This window comes from Amblyraja radiata, chromosome 5 (assembly GCF_010909765.2).
Source record: "Amblyraja radiata isolate CabotCenter1 chromosome 5, sAmbRad1.1.pri, whole genome shotgun sequence".
In the NCBI taxonomy this organism is placed as follows: Eukaryota; Metazoa; Chordata; class Chondrichthyes; order Rajiformes; family Rajidae; genus Amblyraja; species Amblyraja radiata.
Window position 1 is genome coordinate 80533561 of NC_045960.1, and position 18336 is coordinate 80551896.

An 18336-nucleotide genomic window follows, 5' to 3' on the forward strand; every position below is an offset into this window, starting at 1 on the left:
AATCCGGGATGCTTGGGATATATCAGTGCATTTAGTGACGATAATAATTTTCTTTTTTTTTAAATCAGAAATGGAAAAGAAGCTGCAGGAAGAAAGATGTACAAAACAAAAAGTTGAAAATCGTCTTCTGGAAGCTGAAAAGCAATGTTCAATGTTAGACTGTGATATTAAACAAGCACAACAACAAATAGAAGAATTATTTAATCGAAAGGAAAATTTAAATGAGGAGGTAAGTGTCACCACAGAATGTTGCTTGAAGATTATTCAAATTATTCAATATGTGCATGCATGCAGGAATAATACCAAACTCTTTCTTTATATTACTTGGTGTGAATTGAACACTTTATTTTGACATGTGGATAACTAATATGGTTTGCTGAATGCTGGTTAAATCGGTCATGACATAGTTTGCAAGGAGTGAAAAGTATATATTATTTTTGTACTTAAAATACTAGTTTGACATTTTTGGAGTAACATCCCTATTTTCATTTTCAGGTCAAAAATTTGTCATTAAAGATTGAACAGGAGACACAGAAACGTAGTTTAAATCAGAATGACTTGAAGATGCAGACACAACAAGTAAATTCACTGAAAATGTCAGAGAAACAGCTGAAACAGGAGATAAATCATTTGGTGGAGACTAAACTGAGTCTGGAAAAGCAGATAGGAGAGTTGCGAAAGTACGTTTTACCTTCACTGCATTGTTTTCCTCCTAGTTCCATATAAATAGCAGTTTAGGAATCTAACAATGAAACTGCTTTAGAGGCCACAGCTTTGATATTTTGTGATGGGAAAGGTGTACCGTTGAAAACGACAACCACCAGATGCAGATAAACAAATTATCTGTGCGATCTGCTTGCCAATCCGTCCTTTCACCATCAGATCTGTGATTAAAACTGTCAACTGCTGGCAAAATATGATATTCTAGTTAAGTTATACTGCTTTTTTTTTAGCTTATCTCAGTAATGAGACAAATAGGAAAAAGAGATGCTACCCCTAGCTAAATACTTTTGATAAAATTGAAGAAAGTAAGATTTCCTACAAGGTAGACAACTGCTTTATTTTAGAAATACTTGCAAAATGAAATGGCTATGTTTGAATTTGATTGGTGAATTTTATCTCAAAAATGCTTCCAAGGAATTTTGCAAGTTTCCATTGTATATCAAAGAAAAAAATATTCTCCCTCACCTTCCCACCTTCAGTAACCACATATTTGACCACAATTCTTTCAAATTATGGCAATATATTTGAATGTTCTGATTAGTTTCATAACTGACTGGTTTGGTTTCCAGATTATAATTGAAATGCCATCTTTCATGTTTATTATCTTCCAATATACCATAATATGTTGTAAAGTGATCAAACCAGGGTTTTCTCGCGGGGAAAAGTTTTTTTTTTAAAGTAAGAGAAGACCTCAATTTAGTTACATTTTGAACTAATGTTCTTTCTAATGAACCTGTGGTTAAAGACTGGTTCATGTTTTTGCTTCTGAGAACACTGAAAACGTATCCATTTGTGGTTTGGGTGATATGTTTCTTTAAAGTACCAAGCGAAGTTTAAAAGCTGGAAGAGAAGTGAATTTCTAGCCCATGTTTCTTTTTACTATTCTTGAATTTGTTAAGTGATTTTTTTTTTCCTAATAATATCTACTGTTACAGAGAGCGCCAGGATGCTGATGGTCAAATGAAAGAGCTTCAGGACCAGTTGGAAGCAGAACAGTATTTTTCAGTATGTCTGCTATTTTCTACTTCATGGATAAGAAATCTTGGCATGATTAAATAAGGCTAATTTTTTACAATGGATGTTAAATAATTTGTCAATTATTTGGGCAAATAATGTGCCCTGATGTTAAAATTAGTTACTACATGTGGAAAGGTGCAAGTGAGACAACAACTGTTCATAATTGTCCACACCAAATAATGGCTACATTTATTGATGCTGAAGCAGAAAGAGATAATGCACACAGCCATTAGACAAATGTAGTTCGAATTAAACGTTTACTCGCATTCCTACAATATAATAGTGATCCAGTTTTAACAATGTAAAATAAACAGATTATTTTAGATGGTTATTTAAAAATTTTGCTGCTTTTTAATTTTGCAGACTTTGTACAAGACTCAAGTAAGAGAACTGAAGGAAGAATGTGAAGAGAAAAACAAACTTTGTAAAGATTTGCAACAGAAAATGCAGGAATTGCAGGATGAGAGGTGGGAAATTAATTGTTAAATCATCTCAAAACCATACTTCAAAATACTTTAAAGCCAATCTAAATTATTATTACCATTCTACATTTAAAGATGGTCAGGGCTTATCTTTTTGACCAAAAAGCATCCCAGACTCCAGGGCAAGTCCTGGTAAAGGCTTCTCAGACACACAACATCTGAACTGTCCTGAAAACATCGTAAACAAGCCTTGCTGCCCACCCCCATCACCATCACCCCTGGGCTTTGCTGGATATAGATATTTGTAATCGTTTTCTTTAACTCGAATGACTTTTTTTTCCAAGAAGTAAGCAGTTACAAATTAAAATCGTGACTACTTGAAAGCAAACTAAACAGAAATAATTTAAGATATAAATGATCCAAATCCTGCTTTCCTTGATATTCATAAACGTACAATAGCCATTTAATTTAAGGAGATCCCATCAGAAATGCTGGGGAATCTCAGTAAGGTTATGTTTCATTCGCCAGTCTGGAGTTCAGCCATAAATTACATTGACAGTTGGCAGTGCAGTTGTCATACAACAAGCTTAAGACTTTCGTACTTAATTATGCATCTTGAAGTCCCAGTCTTGGAGCTGATTAAACGGCTACATTTGCCATGAGATCTGGGAGAGTATTTAACAATTCTAATTAGAAATGGTTTAAAACAAAGCTCCGAGTTTCCAGGAAATATTTGTATTTGTCCAAAATAAAGCTTGGAAGAACAACTGCAGGAAATATAATGTCAATATGAACTGCATCTGAAACTTTGAGAAATGATTGCTTATCCAAGTATTTGGTGAGGAATAAGAAATTGAAAAGCTTCAGAATAGGTTTTTATGAACCAAGTCATACGTTGAAGTCCAATTATGCTTTTTTTTTAAAAATTGCTTTTTGTGAGTATACATCTTCATTTGATTGAACCTATTTGTTTCTGTGCAGAGATTCTTTGGCCGCACAGCTTGAGATCACACTAACGAAAGCTGATTCTGAGCAGCTTGCACGCTCAATTGCAGAAGAACAATATTCTGACCTAGAAAAAGAAAAAATCATGAAGGAGCTTGAAATTAAAGAGATGATGGCAAGGCACAAGCAAGAATTGGCGGAAAAGGATGCTACTATTGCATCTGTGAGTCGTGATTAAAAAGTGAAATCTATATGTAGTATATGTGGCAGGACTGAAATGTTCTATTTTGTCCAAAGTATTTCAATCCTTCCTCCCTTGTACCCAAAGATTGAGTACATACTATGCATTGTCAGTGCTAATGCTAACATCTGAGGTGGAACTTTCGTTGCTTGGGCTTTTACAAGGAAATAGTTGGAAGACATTGTCAGAAAATTCATAATAACTCAGTTTGCTCATGTCGTCAAAAATGTAATAGCAGAACCAAATAATCATTTTTTTAAATTTAAATAGCCAGTTGATCACTGGGTGGTAGTTCTTTGAGGCAAGTTATGGAAAAGGAAGTGTGATTAGTGGCAAGAAACGTCAATGATTGGTTAGTGTGGAGAGGGAGTGCGTACAGGTGGAGAGTGAAGTTGAGTTTGAGCAGCACATCAGTGGAGGGCATAGATGTTCAGAAATCTGGAAAGACATGAGTGGAATGCTCAAACATTCTAGCGGAGGGATTTGTTACTACTTGGGTTTGGTGGAGAGTTGAGAAGTTGCGTTGGGGTGGGATACAAAGAGCTTGGGAAAGAGGAAGATGGTCGACACAGAGATTGGGAGGACATTTCAGGGTAGGATGGGTAACATGGAGGTGATCAATGGTAGGCTTGAAAGGAATATCGTGATCTGGTATAAGACTACAAATTCCGAAGGGCACCGTGGGAGTATTGAGTAGACTGAGGGGTCGTTTGATAATTGACAAGATAACCAAGTAGCATGAAGGGAAGGGGAGTAGGTTACAGCAGTCCTGTAAAAACATCTACCTGTTGCACACACCAATCTTCTGTAATTTCCACCGAAATGTAAGATAATTTAAGTGGTTCAAAGGTTCAGAATTGATGTGTTGGTATAGGATTCAAAATACAGATTTTAAAGTTACATGGATAAAAGTTAAATCTTGATTTGCAAATGTTATACTATTCACTGAAAGCTTGAATATTATAAGGAATAAGAGATTCATAATATGGGGCCAGTATACATAGTGCATATATAATATCCATATTATGGGATAGTTTACATCTCTGACTTTCTTGAAATTATATAGTTACATGTATAGACTGGAAAGAATAGCATGGTTGTCCTTCCAATTGGAAAGGTTTAGAGGCAATTTGATAAAAGTATATCAGCTAATTACATTTGCCGAAGCATTTAAGTTGATTGGCAAAAGAACCAGAAACACTTTCATGCAATGAATTTGGACTGGGCAACCTAAAATGATGATTCATACTGATTCAAAAGCAACCTTCAAATGTGAATTTAAAAGAAAACTTATATTTTAAAAATGTAAGAAGGTTGGAAAAGAGTGGGTGTATGAGATAAAAACGCTTGGTCTTCAATGGTGATACCTAATTCAAGGGCCTTATGAGTTTTTGCATTGTGATATTCTGTTTCATTAGAACACCTTGTTAGTTTGGGATACAATTGTCATTGCCTGCTATGTAAGCACCATGTCATTTAATGCAAGGATGATACAAATTACAAATTCACCACTTCCTTCCATCCGCCACTCAAATACACCTGAAATAAACCCACTGACTCCCATGGCTATCTGGACTACACTTCTTCCCACCCTGCTTCCAGTAAGGACTCTCAATTTCTCCGTCTACGCCGCATCTGCACCCAGGAGGAGGTGTTCCACTCCAGGGCATCGGAGATGTCCTCATTCTTCAGTGAACAAGGGTTCCCCTCTTCTACTATAGATGAGGCTCTCACCAGGGTCTCTTCTATACCCCGTAACTCTGCTCTCAATCCCCCCCCCCCCCCCACTCGTAACAAGGGCAGAGTCCCCCTTGTCCTCACCTTCCACCCTACCAGCCGTCACATACAACAAATAATCCTCCGACATTTTCGCCACCTCCAACGTGATCCCACCACTTGCCATATCTTCCCATCTCCTCCCCTGTCTGCTTTCCGCAGAGACCGCTCCCTCCGTAACTCCCTGGTCAATTCGTCCCTTCCCAACCGAACCACCCCCTCTCCGGGCACTTTCCCTTGCAACCGCAGGAAATGCTACACTTGTCGCTTTACCTCCCCCCTTGACTTCATTCAAGGACCCAAGCAGTCGTTCCAGGTGTGGCAGAGGTTCACCTGCATCTCCTCCAACCTCATCTGTTGCATCCGCTGCTCTAGTTGTCAGCTGTTCTACATCGGTGAGATCAAGCGTAGGCTTGGCGATCGCTTCGCCAAACACCTCAGCTCGCTTCACAATAACCAAGCTGATCTCCCAGTGGCTCAGCACTTCAATTCCCCAATCTGACCGTTCTGTCCTGGGCCTCCTCCATGGCCAGAGTGAGGACTACCATAAATTGGAGGAGCAGCACCTCATATTTCGCTTGGGCAGTTTTCATCCCAACGGTATGAACATTGACCTCTAATTTAAGGAAGTCCCTACTTTCTCCTCCCCTTCTCAGCTCTCCCTAAGCCGACTGGCTCCACCTCTTCCTTTCTTCTTCCCAACCTCACATCAGTCTGAAGAAGGGTTTCGACCCAAAATGTTACCTATTTCCTTCGCACCATAGATGCTGCCTCACCCACTGAGTTTCTCCAGCATTTTTGTCTACCATCGATTTTCCAGCATCTGCAGTTCCTTCTTAAACGTACAAATTTGCCAGTTTTATTTGGCAAGATCTTAAGCATTTAAGGTGTTTTATCTGTTGACAAAGCAAATTTGGGTTGACACTTTCTTCAGCAGAATCTTTAATTAAAATTTACAATTAGGAAACAACGATTATGTGCATACTGAAAATATTGCACAATAGAAATACCAAATTTAACAGAGTAACATTTGTGTACTTTAGAAATTGTTTGAATTGTATATTCTAACTTGTTTTTTAGCTGGAGGAGACCAATAGAACACTGACTGCTGATGTAGCAAATCTTGCAAGTGAGAAGGAGGAACTGAACAACAAAGTAAAAGGGCTTCTGGACCGTGAGTGCAAACAAAATTAGATCAAATAAGACCTATTTAGCACATATTTATTTACAATCCAATGAGCTTTCCATGAGCTGTTAATTTGGCAATTGAATAAGAATTAAAAGCACGTAAAGTTGTGGTGAAATATTGCCCTTTGCTTACATAATTGCCACTTTCTAAAATATTTGCTGCTTGTGATGTGTTTCAGTGTAGTGAGGCTATAAAATTAATGTAAATTAGTATGACTATATGGCAGACATTTTTATACTTTTTTGAGGGAGTTCAGCATTGGCAAGAAACCAAGATAACATTTGCCCTGCCAACAGGACATTGATCCATTGGCAATACCCAGAGTCACAGACAAAATAGAGAGAGGCTGTTTAGGACTGGAATAAGATGTTATTTCACTTATAAGTTGTGATTTTTTAATGGAATTCTATAACTCCTGTAGGATTGGAGGCTCAATCATGAATTACAATTCGAACACATCAATAAGCATTATTTTAGAGAAATCAAGTGTTTTGGGGCTAGGCTAGAAGGATGGTCTCTGAGGTGGAAAAATGGCCACTATCTCGATGGATGCTGAATCCTCTTTTATATACTATTGGTATAAATTGTGATCTGGAAGGGGGAAAAGTAACATTAAAGGTCAAAACTTGTTTAAACCTAAATAGTTGACTATTCCTTTTAAACTGCATCAAATCCTCATGAGAGGTAAAGTGTTTAATATCTCAAATTCAAATGAGTATATAATCTAACGTTCTCAATAAATTAGCCTTATTCAGCCACATAGCAGTTATTGCTTGTGGATCTGCATTGTCACCAATTGTGTTTTAGTTTGGCATTTTGTATAAATTAAACTTATCAAGGCCTGAGAAACAATCTTGGCATACTAGGAGCTGAAGTAAAAACAGAAAATGCTGAATATGTTCAGCAGGTCAGGCTAAAATGAGAGATAATCTATGCTTCAGGTCAATGACAACAACTAAATTGTTCTCCAATGCTAATCTAAACTCGTTTTGCATTTTTGTTTCAGAGGTTAACAGACTGAAAGAAGAAGATGCAAATCTAATCATTATTAAAATCCAATATGACAAACAGTTGCTGAATGAGAGGACGCTCAAAACACAAGTAAGCCTAGAGGAATCAAATCTTAATTGGTGACAGTGCAATTGTGGTGGCTGGCATATCTATTGAACATTGTTTAAATTTGTTTGTGCTTCATATTTAAAAGGCACTGGATAGTTCTCACCTATCCAAGTTAATTTGGCTTTAATGTGATTTGGCCTTAATGTGATGAACAGACCCAAAAAACATTCCCAGTTATATTTCTGCAAGTTTTAATTCTTACTATGAATCTTCAGTCAATGGTGCCAGTCCCAGGATCCATATATACCCTTTAATCCAATTTGCATTGTACTCTTGAACTTTCCATGATATCTACAAGAAATCTTCTCATCTGCTTAAGTAATTGGAATCAATTACTTTGATGCAGCCTCACTAATTTGAGGTTTTTTTTAGGTAACCAAGAAGATTGATTTAAGATGGGGTGCTAGATATCTGTGGATATCTGTATACCATTTGACGAGGTCTTGCACGGTATGTTGATCTAGATAAAAAGGCATATTGGGTCCATGACGAACTGGTAAAACTAGATCCAAAACTGGCTTAGGATAGGAGGCAGGAGGTAGTGGTTGGAAGACGGTGGCTAGTTGTGTACTGCTGTAATGGTGCAGTCTTTAGCTGGTTTTTATCTTTACCAGTTTGATTCATCCAATATGTATGTAGATTAAAATCTCCCATGACAATTGCATTTCTCTCAAACATGGCCTAGATATTTCCCCAATTATGCTCCACCAAGAGCAGACATTTGGCATGTCTATATTCACCGATATCAAGTCAAGTCAAGAGAGTTTATTGTCATGTATCCCTGATAGGACAATGAAATTCTTGCTTTGCTTCAGCACAACAGAACATAGTAGACATTGACTACAAAACAGATCAGTGTGTCCATATACCATTATATACGTAAATACACATATGAATAAATAAACTGATAAAGTGCAAATAACAGATAATGGGCTATTTTACTTCGGAGTCACGTGAGTGACTACGTGAAGAAGGGCCGTCCGTCTGCGTGCGCGTCATTACGTCTGAACGCAACACGCACGACGGACTGGTAGGCATTGAGCCTCCCAGGCCGTCGGGATGAGCAGGTAAGGGAAGTTGAAATCACTTACCTGCATTCTTTCGGGCTTGAAGTTTTTTTCAGAGCCCAGATGTCGAGGAGACGGCCCGCGGGGATGTCGGCTGCCGAAGACCGCAGCTTTCCAAATAGCGGGCGACGGTCTTGTTCCCGACATTAGCGCCGACAGCATAATCGGCAGGAGACTTTGCGCGGGAGCAGGAGCTCCATGGTTGTCCTGATGAGTCCGGGGAAGAGGGATACCCTCCCTCAACGGAGAGCGTCTGAGGACGACTTCTCCCACATGGAGCAACTTACGCAGAAGTTGCTCCAACAATGATCTGCTCCAAAGGAGGGAGCAGCATCAGCGGGAGCCTTGCTTCCCGACATTAGCGCCGACAGCAGAATCGGCAGGAGACTTTGCGCGGGAGCAGGAGCTCCATGGTTGTCCTGCGGGACGTAATGCCACCCGCAAGTCTAAACTAACCCGTTGACTCAGATGAGTCCGGGGAAGAGGAATACCCTCCCTCAACAGAGAGGGTCTGAGGACGACTTCTCCCACATGGAGCAACTTATGCAGAAGTTGCTCCAACAATAATCTGCTCCAAAGGAGGGAGCAGTATCAGCACGGCCTACAGCAGTGCCGGAGCCGGGAGCCTCGCACATGGGGCAGCCCATGTCTTCCCCATTGGAGGGGGAACTACATGTGGAAGAAACCACTCTGAATCAGAGTACAAAGAAGAGGGGTGGAAACCTTCCCAGGGACAAGCAGAAGAAAGGAAGTAAGTAAGTAAGTTTTACTTATATTGCACTGTTTAAGTCAACACCAAAATGCTTTACATAAAAGGAATAATAAGCTTCCATACAAACAAACAGAAAATAAGTGCTTCTGCAATCATCCAGGTTCCACTGGGTGCTTCCCTGGATGGAATCTAGCTCTTGACAGCCCGGGTATTATGGAGAACCCGCAGGCAGCAGCACCTGTTTTCAGGGCTGCACAAATGTCTCCTGCTCTAAGGAGAGGAGCATTCATGGTCCTTTTCAGTCTGACCAAAGCTAGAATCTCACTTAGGTCCACTGGAAGGGCCATGTCAGCACAGGTATCCTCAGGGGCCTGCGGCAGCACCTGTTTTCAGGGCTGCCTACGAACCTCACTCTCAGTGGAGGGGAGTGTGAATGATCAGTAGGTAACTGATCTCGAATTTAAAGTATGAACATACTGAAGCACATGCATATGGCCTCAAGAGAATATCCGCACAACGATAAGCAAATCATCAGTAGGCGACAACACACCCCACACCTCCATAGGGGATAAGCGGTTCACTGAATCCGGTAATAGCTTGAAAGCTGGGCACGGAAATATGATCAGAGTCGTCTTTCAAGGCAGACTCAAAATAATGGCCAGAATTGTCCTAGAAGGCAGGCTCAGTATGATGAGGTTTCAGACCAGACCCAAGTAGAGGTCGGGAGAAACATGGAATCCACCCTCCTTACCAGTCCTACTCCCAATCAAGGAGAGAAAAGGAATCCGCATCAGGGGCCTTTGGGCTTACCACAAGACCACCAGTAGCCATGGAGGTAGGTGGGTCTGGGTTTACTGAAACAAGGGATTGTGGACCAGTTACATGCTGGTAATTTACTCTTGTGTTCTTGTTCAAAATGACAATAACAAGAAATTTCAGAACGGGGTTTTTAAAAACAGATAATAACGTGATAATTTTACTGCACAACATACACAGGTTCCAAGCAGACTTGGAACTCGGACTGGAATTGTCTTCGAGGCAGGCCCAGTATTTTTGGGCAGGATTGCCATTCAGGACATGTGACAGATGGAGGATGTCACTTCATCCAGGTGTAACTCATTTGTGCAGTATAGACTTTTAGAAACAGTAATTTTGTTACGGTTTAACTACTGTTTTATAGGAGCTTCCTATAAAATGGTCACATGGCATGCATCGACCTCAAAGATGCATACTATTCGGTGTCTATTCACTAAGAACAGGAGATATTTGAAGTTTAACTGGATGGTATGGATCTGCAAAATGGGTTGACATCAGCTCCTAGACCATTGACTAAACTACGGAAATCAATTCTGGGCCTACAAAGGTCTCAGAACCACATTGTAATGGCATATTTGGACAATTTCATTTTGGAGTCACCAAGAATTGGCAGAAGCATCAGTCAAAGCAAACCAAAACCCTGTTTGATAGAATTGGTTACCTCATCCATCCAGTTAAATCAAAATTGACACCTACAAGGGTAATTGATTACCTAGAATTTACTATCAAAAACAGTAAATATTAATCAAGCCTGCTATGACCTGATAGTCAAATACTAGCCATCTATCAGGCAAACAGCGAGTGTAATTGGCAAATAGTAGCCGCATTTCCAGCAGTACGTACGGGCCTTTGCATTACCAGAATTACAACGAGCAAAGGAACGAACACTCAGATTCCATGCAGGCAAAATTGGCAAAACTATGGATTGCCAGCAGAGGCCATTGTTGAATAACAACGGTGGATAACGAACGTGAGAAAGCTCAAAGTAAATTTGCTTGAAAGCCATCGAGGGTTCTTCAGACCTATGCTAGCGGCTAAGGATGGGGAGCCACTAACACAGTCTAGAGCTGTGGGGGCAGATGGAATGAGCTGGAGTCTGTAATTCCCCAACACATGGAATCAATTACCCAGAATTGTTGGGGGCACAATTTGGACTCAAGGGGTTCTGTAGCAATATGCAACCGGTGCTTGTTCAAATTCAGATTGATAACACCACTGCGGTGGCACATATCCACTAACAAGGGTGGTGTAAAATCTGTATCTTACAATAGATTGTCGAACCTCATTTGGCACTGGTGTATCAAGAGGAATATTTGGGAAATCTACGAGGTAGATATAACACGGTGACAGATGCTGGATCACGGATGTTTAATAACAACACAGAATGGATGTTGAATCAGGCAGTATTTAACGAAATAACTACACGATTTGGCATACCAGATTTTGATCTATTTGCATCTAGACTAAACCATCAGTTACCCAGATATGTGTCCTGCAAGCAGGATCCAGGAGCAAAGGCAGTGGATGCTTTCTCCCTCAATTGGGGAGGATTGTTTATGCATGCTTTCCGCAAATTTGTCTCACAAACCGATGCTTGACCAAAATCAAGCAAGACTAAGCCACAGGCATATTGGTAGTGCCAGATTGGCCTACTCAAGCCTGGTCCCCAAAAATTTTGGGAACTATAGTCCAGCCAGTTATGGCTGTACCCAAGAGCAGGGACCTAGTGAACCCAGTTACAGGGAGTAATCATCCACTACACGAACGTATTAACTTGTTGGTCTGCAGATTCTGAGGAGGCCTTTTCAAGGCATAGGACTGTCCGAACAAATACAACACAGTTCGGATAACAGATGTCTTGGAGTTTCCTATCAACTCTGCACTATAACTATAAACAAAGTTATAGTGCAATCAATAGTGCCAGAGGCGCACTTTCCTCCTATCTGATGCTGCAAGCAGGGCACGGGTCGATAGGAACGCACCCCTTTACAACAAAATTCATGAAGAGAATTTACAATCTAATACACTAAGACCAAGGTACACGGACACATGGGATGTGAGCGTGGTACTAACCCTACTTTGACAGTGGGGACCGCCTATAACTAACCCTGAAGGTGGTATGCTGACAAAGAGTCCAGACACTGCAAAAGCTACGGTTGGACTACATGACCACCAATATGAACAACACAACATTCGTAATCAGGAACCTGATATAAACATAGCAGGCCAGGAATGCCAGGGATGGAGATCCAGTTCTTGGCATATCCAGAGGACCTACGGTTGTGTGTGTGGTAACATACTAACACCTCTATCTGAGAGTTACGGAGAACCACAGAAGCTCAGAACAGACCAGAAGGTGTCAACACAAACCATCTCCAGATGGTCAAAGGGGGTAATGGCGGTAACAGAGTAACAGAGTGAACTGGTGGTTAAATCTCACTCCACCAGGGCTGCATCTACGTCGGCAGCAAGAGCAATGGACGTGCCTCTTGACAACATCCTAGTGGCTGCAGGATGGACGAATGAAATAACGGTCCACCGGTTTTATAACAAACCTATTAACGGACTGGGGGTGTTTGCACGTACCATTTTAAGTTCTGTCCCTTAGTTTACCCCCAAGGTTGGGAGGGGAAACTAGTTTTTTTAAAACTTTTCTTTCATTTAAAGCATCAGTGTCCTTACTTAACTACGTAATGTCTGAATGCTTTAATGATTACACGCATCCATGGTCAATCCATTCAGTGTGTGACGCCTGGATTCGTAACCGGCGTAAAATCACAGAGCTTTGAAATCTTCACGTAGTCACTCACGTGACTCCGAAGTAAAATAGTAAGATTAAACGAGAACTTACCAGTTTGAAGTTTGATCTTGATTTTACGAGGAGTTACGATGAGCGATTACGTGCCCACCGCTCCCACCCTCATACTATCAAGGTCACATGGAAGTTCTAGTTTCTTCAATCTTACTATTCTCAGGTCTTCTTTTTATCTGTGATTTAACACCGCTGCTTTGAAGATTGACGCGCACGCAGACGGACGGCCCTTCTTCACGTAATCGCTCATCGTAACTCCTCATAAAATCAAGATCAAACTTCAAACTGGTAAGTTCTCGTTTAATCTTACTATTAATGTTCAGAGTTTTGTCCGAGCCAAGTTTAATAGCCTGATGGCTATGGGGAAGTAGCTATTCCTGAACCTGGTCGTTGCAGTCTTCAGGCTCCTGTACCTTCTACCTGAAGGTAGCAGGGAGATGAGTGTGTGGCCAGGATGGTGTGGGTCATTAATGATACTGCCAGCCTTTTTGAGGCAGCAACTGTGGTAGATCCCCTCGATGGAAGGGAGGTCAGAGCCGATGATGGACTGTGTTTACTACTTTTTGTAGTCTTTTCTCCAGGGCGCTCAAGTTGCTGACCCAAGCCACGATGCAACCGGTCAGCATACTCTCTACTGTGCACCTGTAGAAGTTAGAGAGAGTCCTCCTTGACAAACCGACTCTCCGTAATCTTTTCAGGAAGTAGAGGCGCTGATGTGCTTTCTTAATAATTGCATCAGTGTTCTCGGACCAGGAAAGATCTTCAGAGATATCTGGACTTCTTGTAGACCACTGTAACATCAGACATGAATGCCTGGTGTCTGGTCTTCAGAAGTGCAGATCTCAAAGTTCACCCAAGGTTTCTGATTGGGAAACACTCGGAAGGTTTTGGTGGGGATGCAGTCCTCCACACATTTCTTAATGAAGTCTGTAACGACTGTGGCGTATTCGTTCAAGTCCGTTGCCGAGTCCTTGAACATTGCCCAGTCTACAGACTCCAAACAGTCCTGGAGTTGTTCCTCTGCCCCCCACCCCACCCCCCCCCCCCCCCCCCCCCCCCCCCCCCCCGACCAGCTCTGTACTGGCCTCACCTCTGGGGGTGCGCTCTTTAATTGCTGCCTGTAGGCAGGAAGAAGCAGCACCGCGGTATGGGCGGATTTACCGAAGTGAGGGCGGGGGATAGAGCGATAGGCATTCTTGATGGTGGTGTAGCAGTGGTCGAGGGTGTTTGGTCCTCTGGTGCAGCAGGAGACATGTTGGTGGAAGTTAGGGAGTAATTTCGTTATGTTTGCCTTATTGAAGACCCCAGCAATGATGGTAAATGCCTAGGGGTAAGAAGTCTGGTGTTTGTTGACCACGGCGTGCAGCTCCTCCAGTGCCAGACGGATGTCTGCCTGGGGTGCGATGTAGACAGCGGTCAGGATGATGGAGGTGAATTCCCTCGGAAGGTAGAAGGGACGGCACTTCACCGTCAGATGTTCGAGGTGTGGAGAGCAGGAGTTGGACAGGACTGCCACGTCTGAGCACCACGCAGAGTTGTCCATGAGGCAGACGCCCCCTCCTCTCCCTTTCCCAGATGCCAGTGTACGGTCCATACGGTGGATGGAGAACCCTTCAGGCTGGACCGCTGAGTCTGGGGAGCTGGGGGTGAGCCATGTCTCTGTGAAACAGAACACAGAGCATTCCCTCAGCTCCCTTTGATAAAGTAGCCTTAAGTCCTCCACTTTGTTTTCAAGGGACTGTGCATTTGCCAGTAGGATAGTAGGGGAGAGGGGCCGAAGTCCCCTGCGCTTCAGTCTGACCTGAAGTCCTGCCCGCCGGCCACGTTTCCAGACACAATGGAGGCTTCCTCTTTGTTTCCACGTACTGTGTTTGCTGTACCTACTGTTTCTGCGGAACTGCGCTGGAACGGGGATTGCTTCACAGACAGCAGCTCCAGCTCCGTGACGAACGGGGGTTCCCGTTATCCTCCCATATATCTTCTGTTATTCGTGATTTCAACCCAAACCAATTCTACGCTATCATGCACTTTCTCTGTCATGACGTAATGCTGCTCTTGTACCTTCTGTGGTTAATAATCCTATCCTGCCTCCTTTTCCTTTCTTCTGGAAGATGTAACCTAAAATATTCAGCACCATGCAACTGCATCTCGGTTATCAGATGGTACTTGCAGGTTGCTGTCTGTCCCGTTTTGCATTCATATAGACTGTTATGCATTGTTTTTTTTCTGTTTTTACTATCTCTCGATTTGCACTGTGTTGCATACTTTTGTGTACATTTTCTGTCCCGGCACTTTGCTTGTCAAAAACCCCCCTCCGAATCCTGTGCCACTGCCCACTCACTTCCTCTTGATTTATTAAACATCCTGTTTTTTGAGCCCTTCCTGTCCGCAACCTTATTCATGTGATTTATTTACCGGGACACTGGTCCCAGCGCAATTCAAGGAAAGTTTATTCCAGTGGAACGGCTCTCACCTTTCCCTGTGCTGTTACCAGTGAATCTGACCCCATTTCTACCATACCATGCTTTGAGCCATTTGGGTGCCTCTCTAATCCTTCTTTGCTTGTTGCCAATTATCAGGTTTAGGTTTATTATTGTCACATGTACTGAGGTGCAATGAAAAACTTTGCTTTGCATGTTATCCAATTTGGTCATATAACACTATACATAAATACAATCGTCAAACTTAAGTGCAATATATAGAGCACAGTAGAACACTTTTTCTCATCCTACTTGTGTTGTCAGTACTTCTGTGGACCATGACAACTGGATACTGCCCTCTCACTCCAGGTTTATATCCAGCCCAGAAGAGGTCTCCCTAACCGTAGCACCATGCAAGCAATACCGTCTTGAGAAATTCTGTCTTTGTGACAGAGAACAGTGTCATCTCCTATAACTACTGCATACGAATTGGAATATAAGCGCACAGACATTGTCATTGTTTGCATGATAAACTAGCTATTTTATAAAAAAGCTGAGTGAATAATTTGAATGTATCGATTATGTTAGCACATATATACACATGTTTATCTTTAAAAGACCTTTGTAACAGAAATTTTTATTTGAGATGCAAATAATATAAGAATACTCGAGTCAAATCTGCTACGTTAGATAATGCTGAAGGTTGGAGATGACAAAGTTCATTAAATTATTCAGAAATGTATTTCATAACTGCATCTCTAAGTGAAAGATCTTTTTAGGTATGCACCAGGATTTCTCAGTGGACAAATTATTTACTGAAGAGATTACATTCTCAAATGGAGATTGTCATGAAATTATGTTTTGTTTTTTAGGCTGTCAATAAATTAGCTGAAATTATGAATCGTAAGGATATGAAGAAGGACCATGGGAGGCGAGGAAATGACACTGATGTTCGTAAAAAAGAAAAAGAAAATCGAAAACTGCAATTGGAGCTAAGGTCAGAGCGGGAAAAATTAACACAAATGATGATCAAATACCAGAGAGAGCTCAATGAAATGCAAGCGGTAAGATGATGCATGAAGTTCGCTATGCAGGCATAGACAGAATTTAAAAAAAATTAAGACCCAGTTGTGAAATGTACAGATTCTGTCCATGTTATTATGTCACAGTAATTCTATTTCTGATGCTTTGTTTTGTTACAACGACCTACAGTGCCCTCCATAATGTTTGCGACAAAGACCTATCATTTATTTATTTATTTGCCTCTGTACTCCACAATTTGAGATTTGTAATAGAAAAAATCACATGTGGTTAAAGTGCACAGATTTTAATAAAGGCCATTTTTATCCATTTTCCTTTCATCATGTAGAAATTATAGCAGAATTGAAAGTAGTCATGTTTAGTATTTTGTTGCATATCCTTTGCATGCAATGACTGCTTGAAGTCTGCGATTCATGGACATCACCAGTTGTTGGGTGTCTTCTTTGGTGATGCTCTGCCAGACCTGTATTGCAGCCATCTTTAGCTTATGCTTGTTCGTGGGGCTAGTCCCCTTCAGTTTTCTCTTCAACATATAAAAGGCATGCTCAATTGGGTTCAGTTCGGATGATTGACTTGGCCACTCAAGAATTGCCCATTTTTTAGCTTTGAAAAACTCCTTTGTTGCTTTAGCAGTATGTTTGGGATCATTGTCTTGCTGTAGAATGAACCGCCAGCCAATGAGTTATGAGGCATTAGTTTGATCTCGAGCAGATAGGATATGTCTATACACTTCAGAATTAATTATGCTACTACCATCAGCATTTGTATCATCAATGAAGATAAGTGAACCAGTACCTTCAACAGCCATGCATGCCCAGGTCATAACACCCCCACCACTGTGTTTCACAGATGAGGTGGTATGCTTTGGCTCTTGGGCAGTTCCTTCTCTCCTCCAAACTTTGCTCTTGACATCACTCTGATATAAGTTAATCTTCATCTCATCTGTCCACAATACTTTTTTCCGGAACTGTGTATGCTCTTTTAATTACTTCTTGGCAAACTAACCTGGCCATCCTATTTTTTCGGCTAACCAGTGCATCTTACAGTGTAGCTTCTGTATTTCTGTTCATGAAGTCTTCTGCGAACAGTAGTCATTGCCAAACCCACAACTGACTCCTGAGGAGTGTTTCTGATCTGTCGGACAGGTGTTTGGGGATTTGTCTTTATTATAGAGATAATTCTTCTGTCATCAGCTGTGGAGGTCTTCCTTGGCCTGCCAGTCCCTTTGCGATTAGTAAGCTCACCAGTGTTCTCTTTCTTCTTAACAGTTGTTCCAAACAGTTGATTTTGGTAAGCCTATGGTTTGGCTGATGTCATTAATAGTTTTATTCTTATTTCTCAGTCTCATAATGACTTCTTTGACTTTCATTGGCACGTCTTTGGTCCTTATGTTGATGAACAGCAATAAAAGTTTCCAAAGGTGATGGAAAGACTGGAGGAGACTAGATGCTGAGAGCTCTCTTATACCTGCATGAAGGAGGCAATTAAACCCACCTGAGCAATTACAAACACCCATGAAGCCATGTGTCCTAAACATTATGGTGCCCTGAAATGGGGGGGGACTATGTATAAACACAGCTGCAATTTCTACATGGTGAAACCAAAATGTATAAAAATATCCGTTACTAAAAACTGACAATGTGCACTTTAACCACATGTGATTTTTTTTTCTAATACATATATCATTGTGGAGTACAGAGGTTAATAAATAAATGATGGGTCTTTGTCTCAAACATTATGGATGGCACTGTATAATGATGTTACAGCGCATGTGCCTCTCATTTTCGGTAGACTAATTCTATAGATAACCACAAATGCAGAAGTGGGCTATAACATTTTATATTCAGTATATGGACAGTAGTTATTTCAGTTAATTTCCTTAGTAATATCTGGTGATGGAGCAATGAAGTACAGTTTCCACAGAGTGTGGAAGTTTTGAGTTGTTAACGTGCTTAAAATATGTGTGAAGTAAGATTACTTGAAAATTAGATCTTTGATCATGCAGCATTTGGTGACAAGTAGGTATTAATGGGAGA

The 18336-nt window shown here is 41.2% G+C and overlaps 1 protein-coding gene across 5 annotated transcripts in view; it reads left to right on the forward strand.

The window, feature by feature from the left end:
• The window catches only part of rock2 (Rho associated coiled-coil containing protein kinase 2), a 167372-nt gene that overhangs the window by 127414 nt on the left and 21622 nt on the right, over positions 1–18336 (forward strand). For all 5 annotated transcript variants that reach the window (XM_033021591.1, XM_033021588.1, XM_033021587.1 and 2 more), the window contains exons 18-25: positions 69–229; positions 496–680; positions 1659–1728; positions 2104–2207; positions 3144–3330; positions 6205–6298; positions 7320–7414; positions 16132–16323. In XM_033021591.1, coding sequence (XP_032877482.1) covers positions 69–229; positions 496–680; positions 1659–1728; positions 2104–2207; positions 3144–3330; positions 6205–6298; positions 7320–7414; positions 16132–16323 — 1088 coding nt within the window. The remainder of the gene's footprint in view (positions 1–68; positions 230–495; positions 681–1658; positions 1729–2103; positions 2208–3143; positions 3331–6204; positions 6299–7319; positions 7415–16131; positions 16324–18336) is intronic.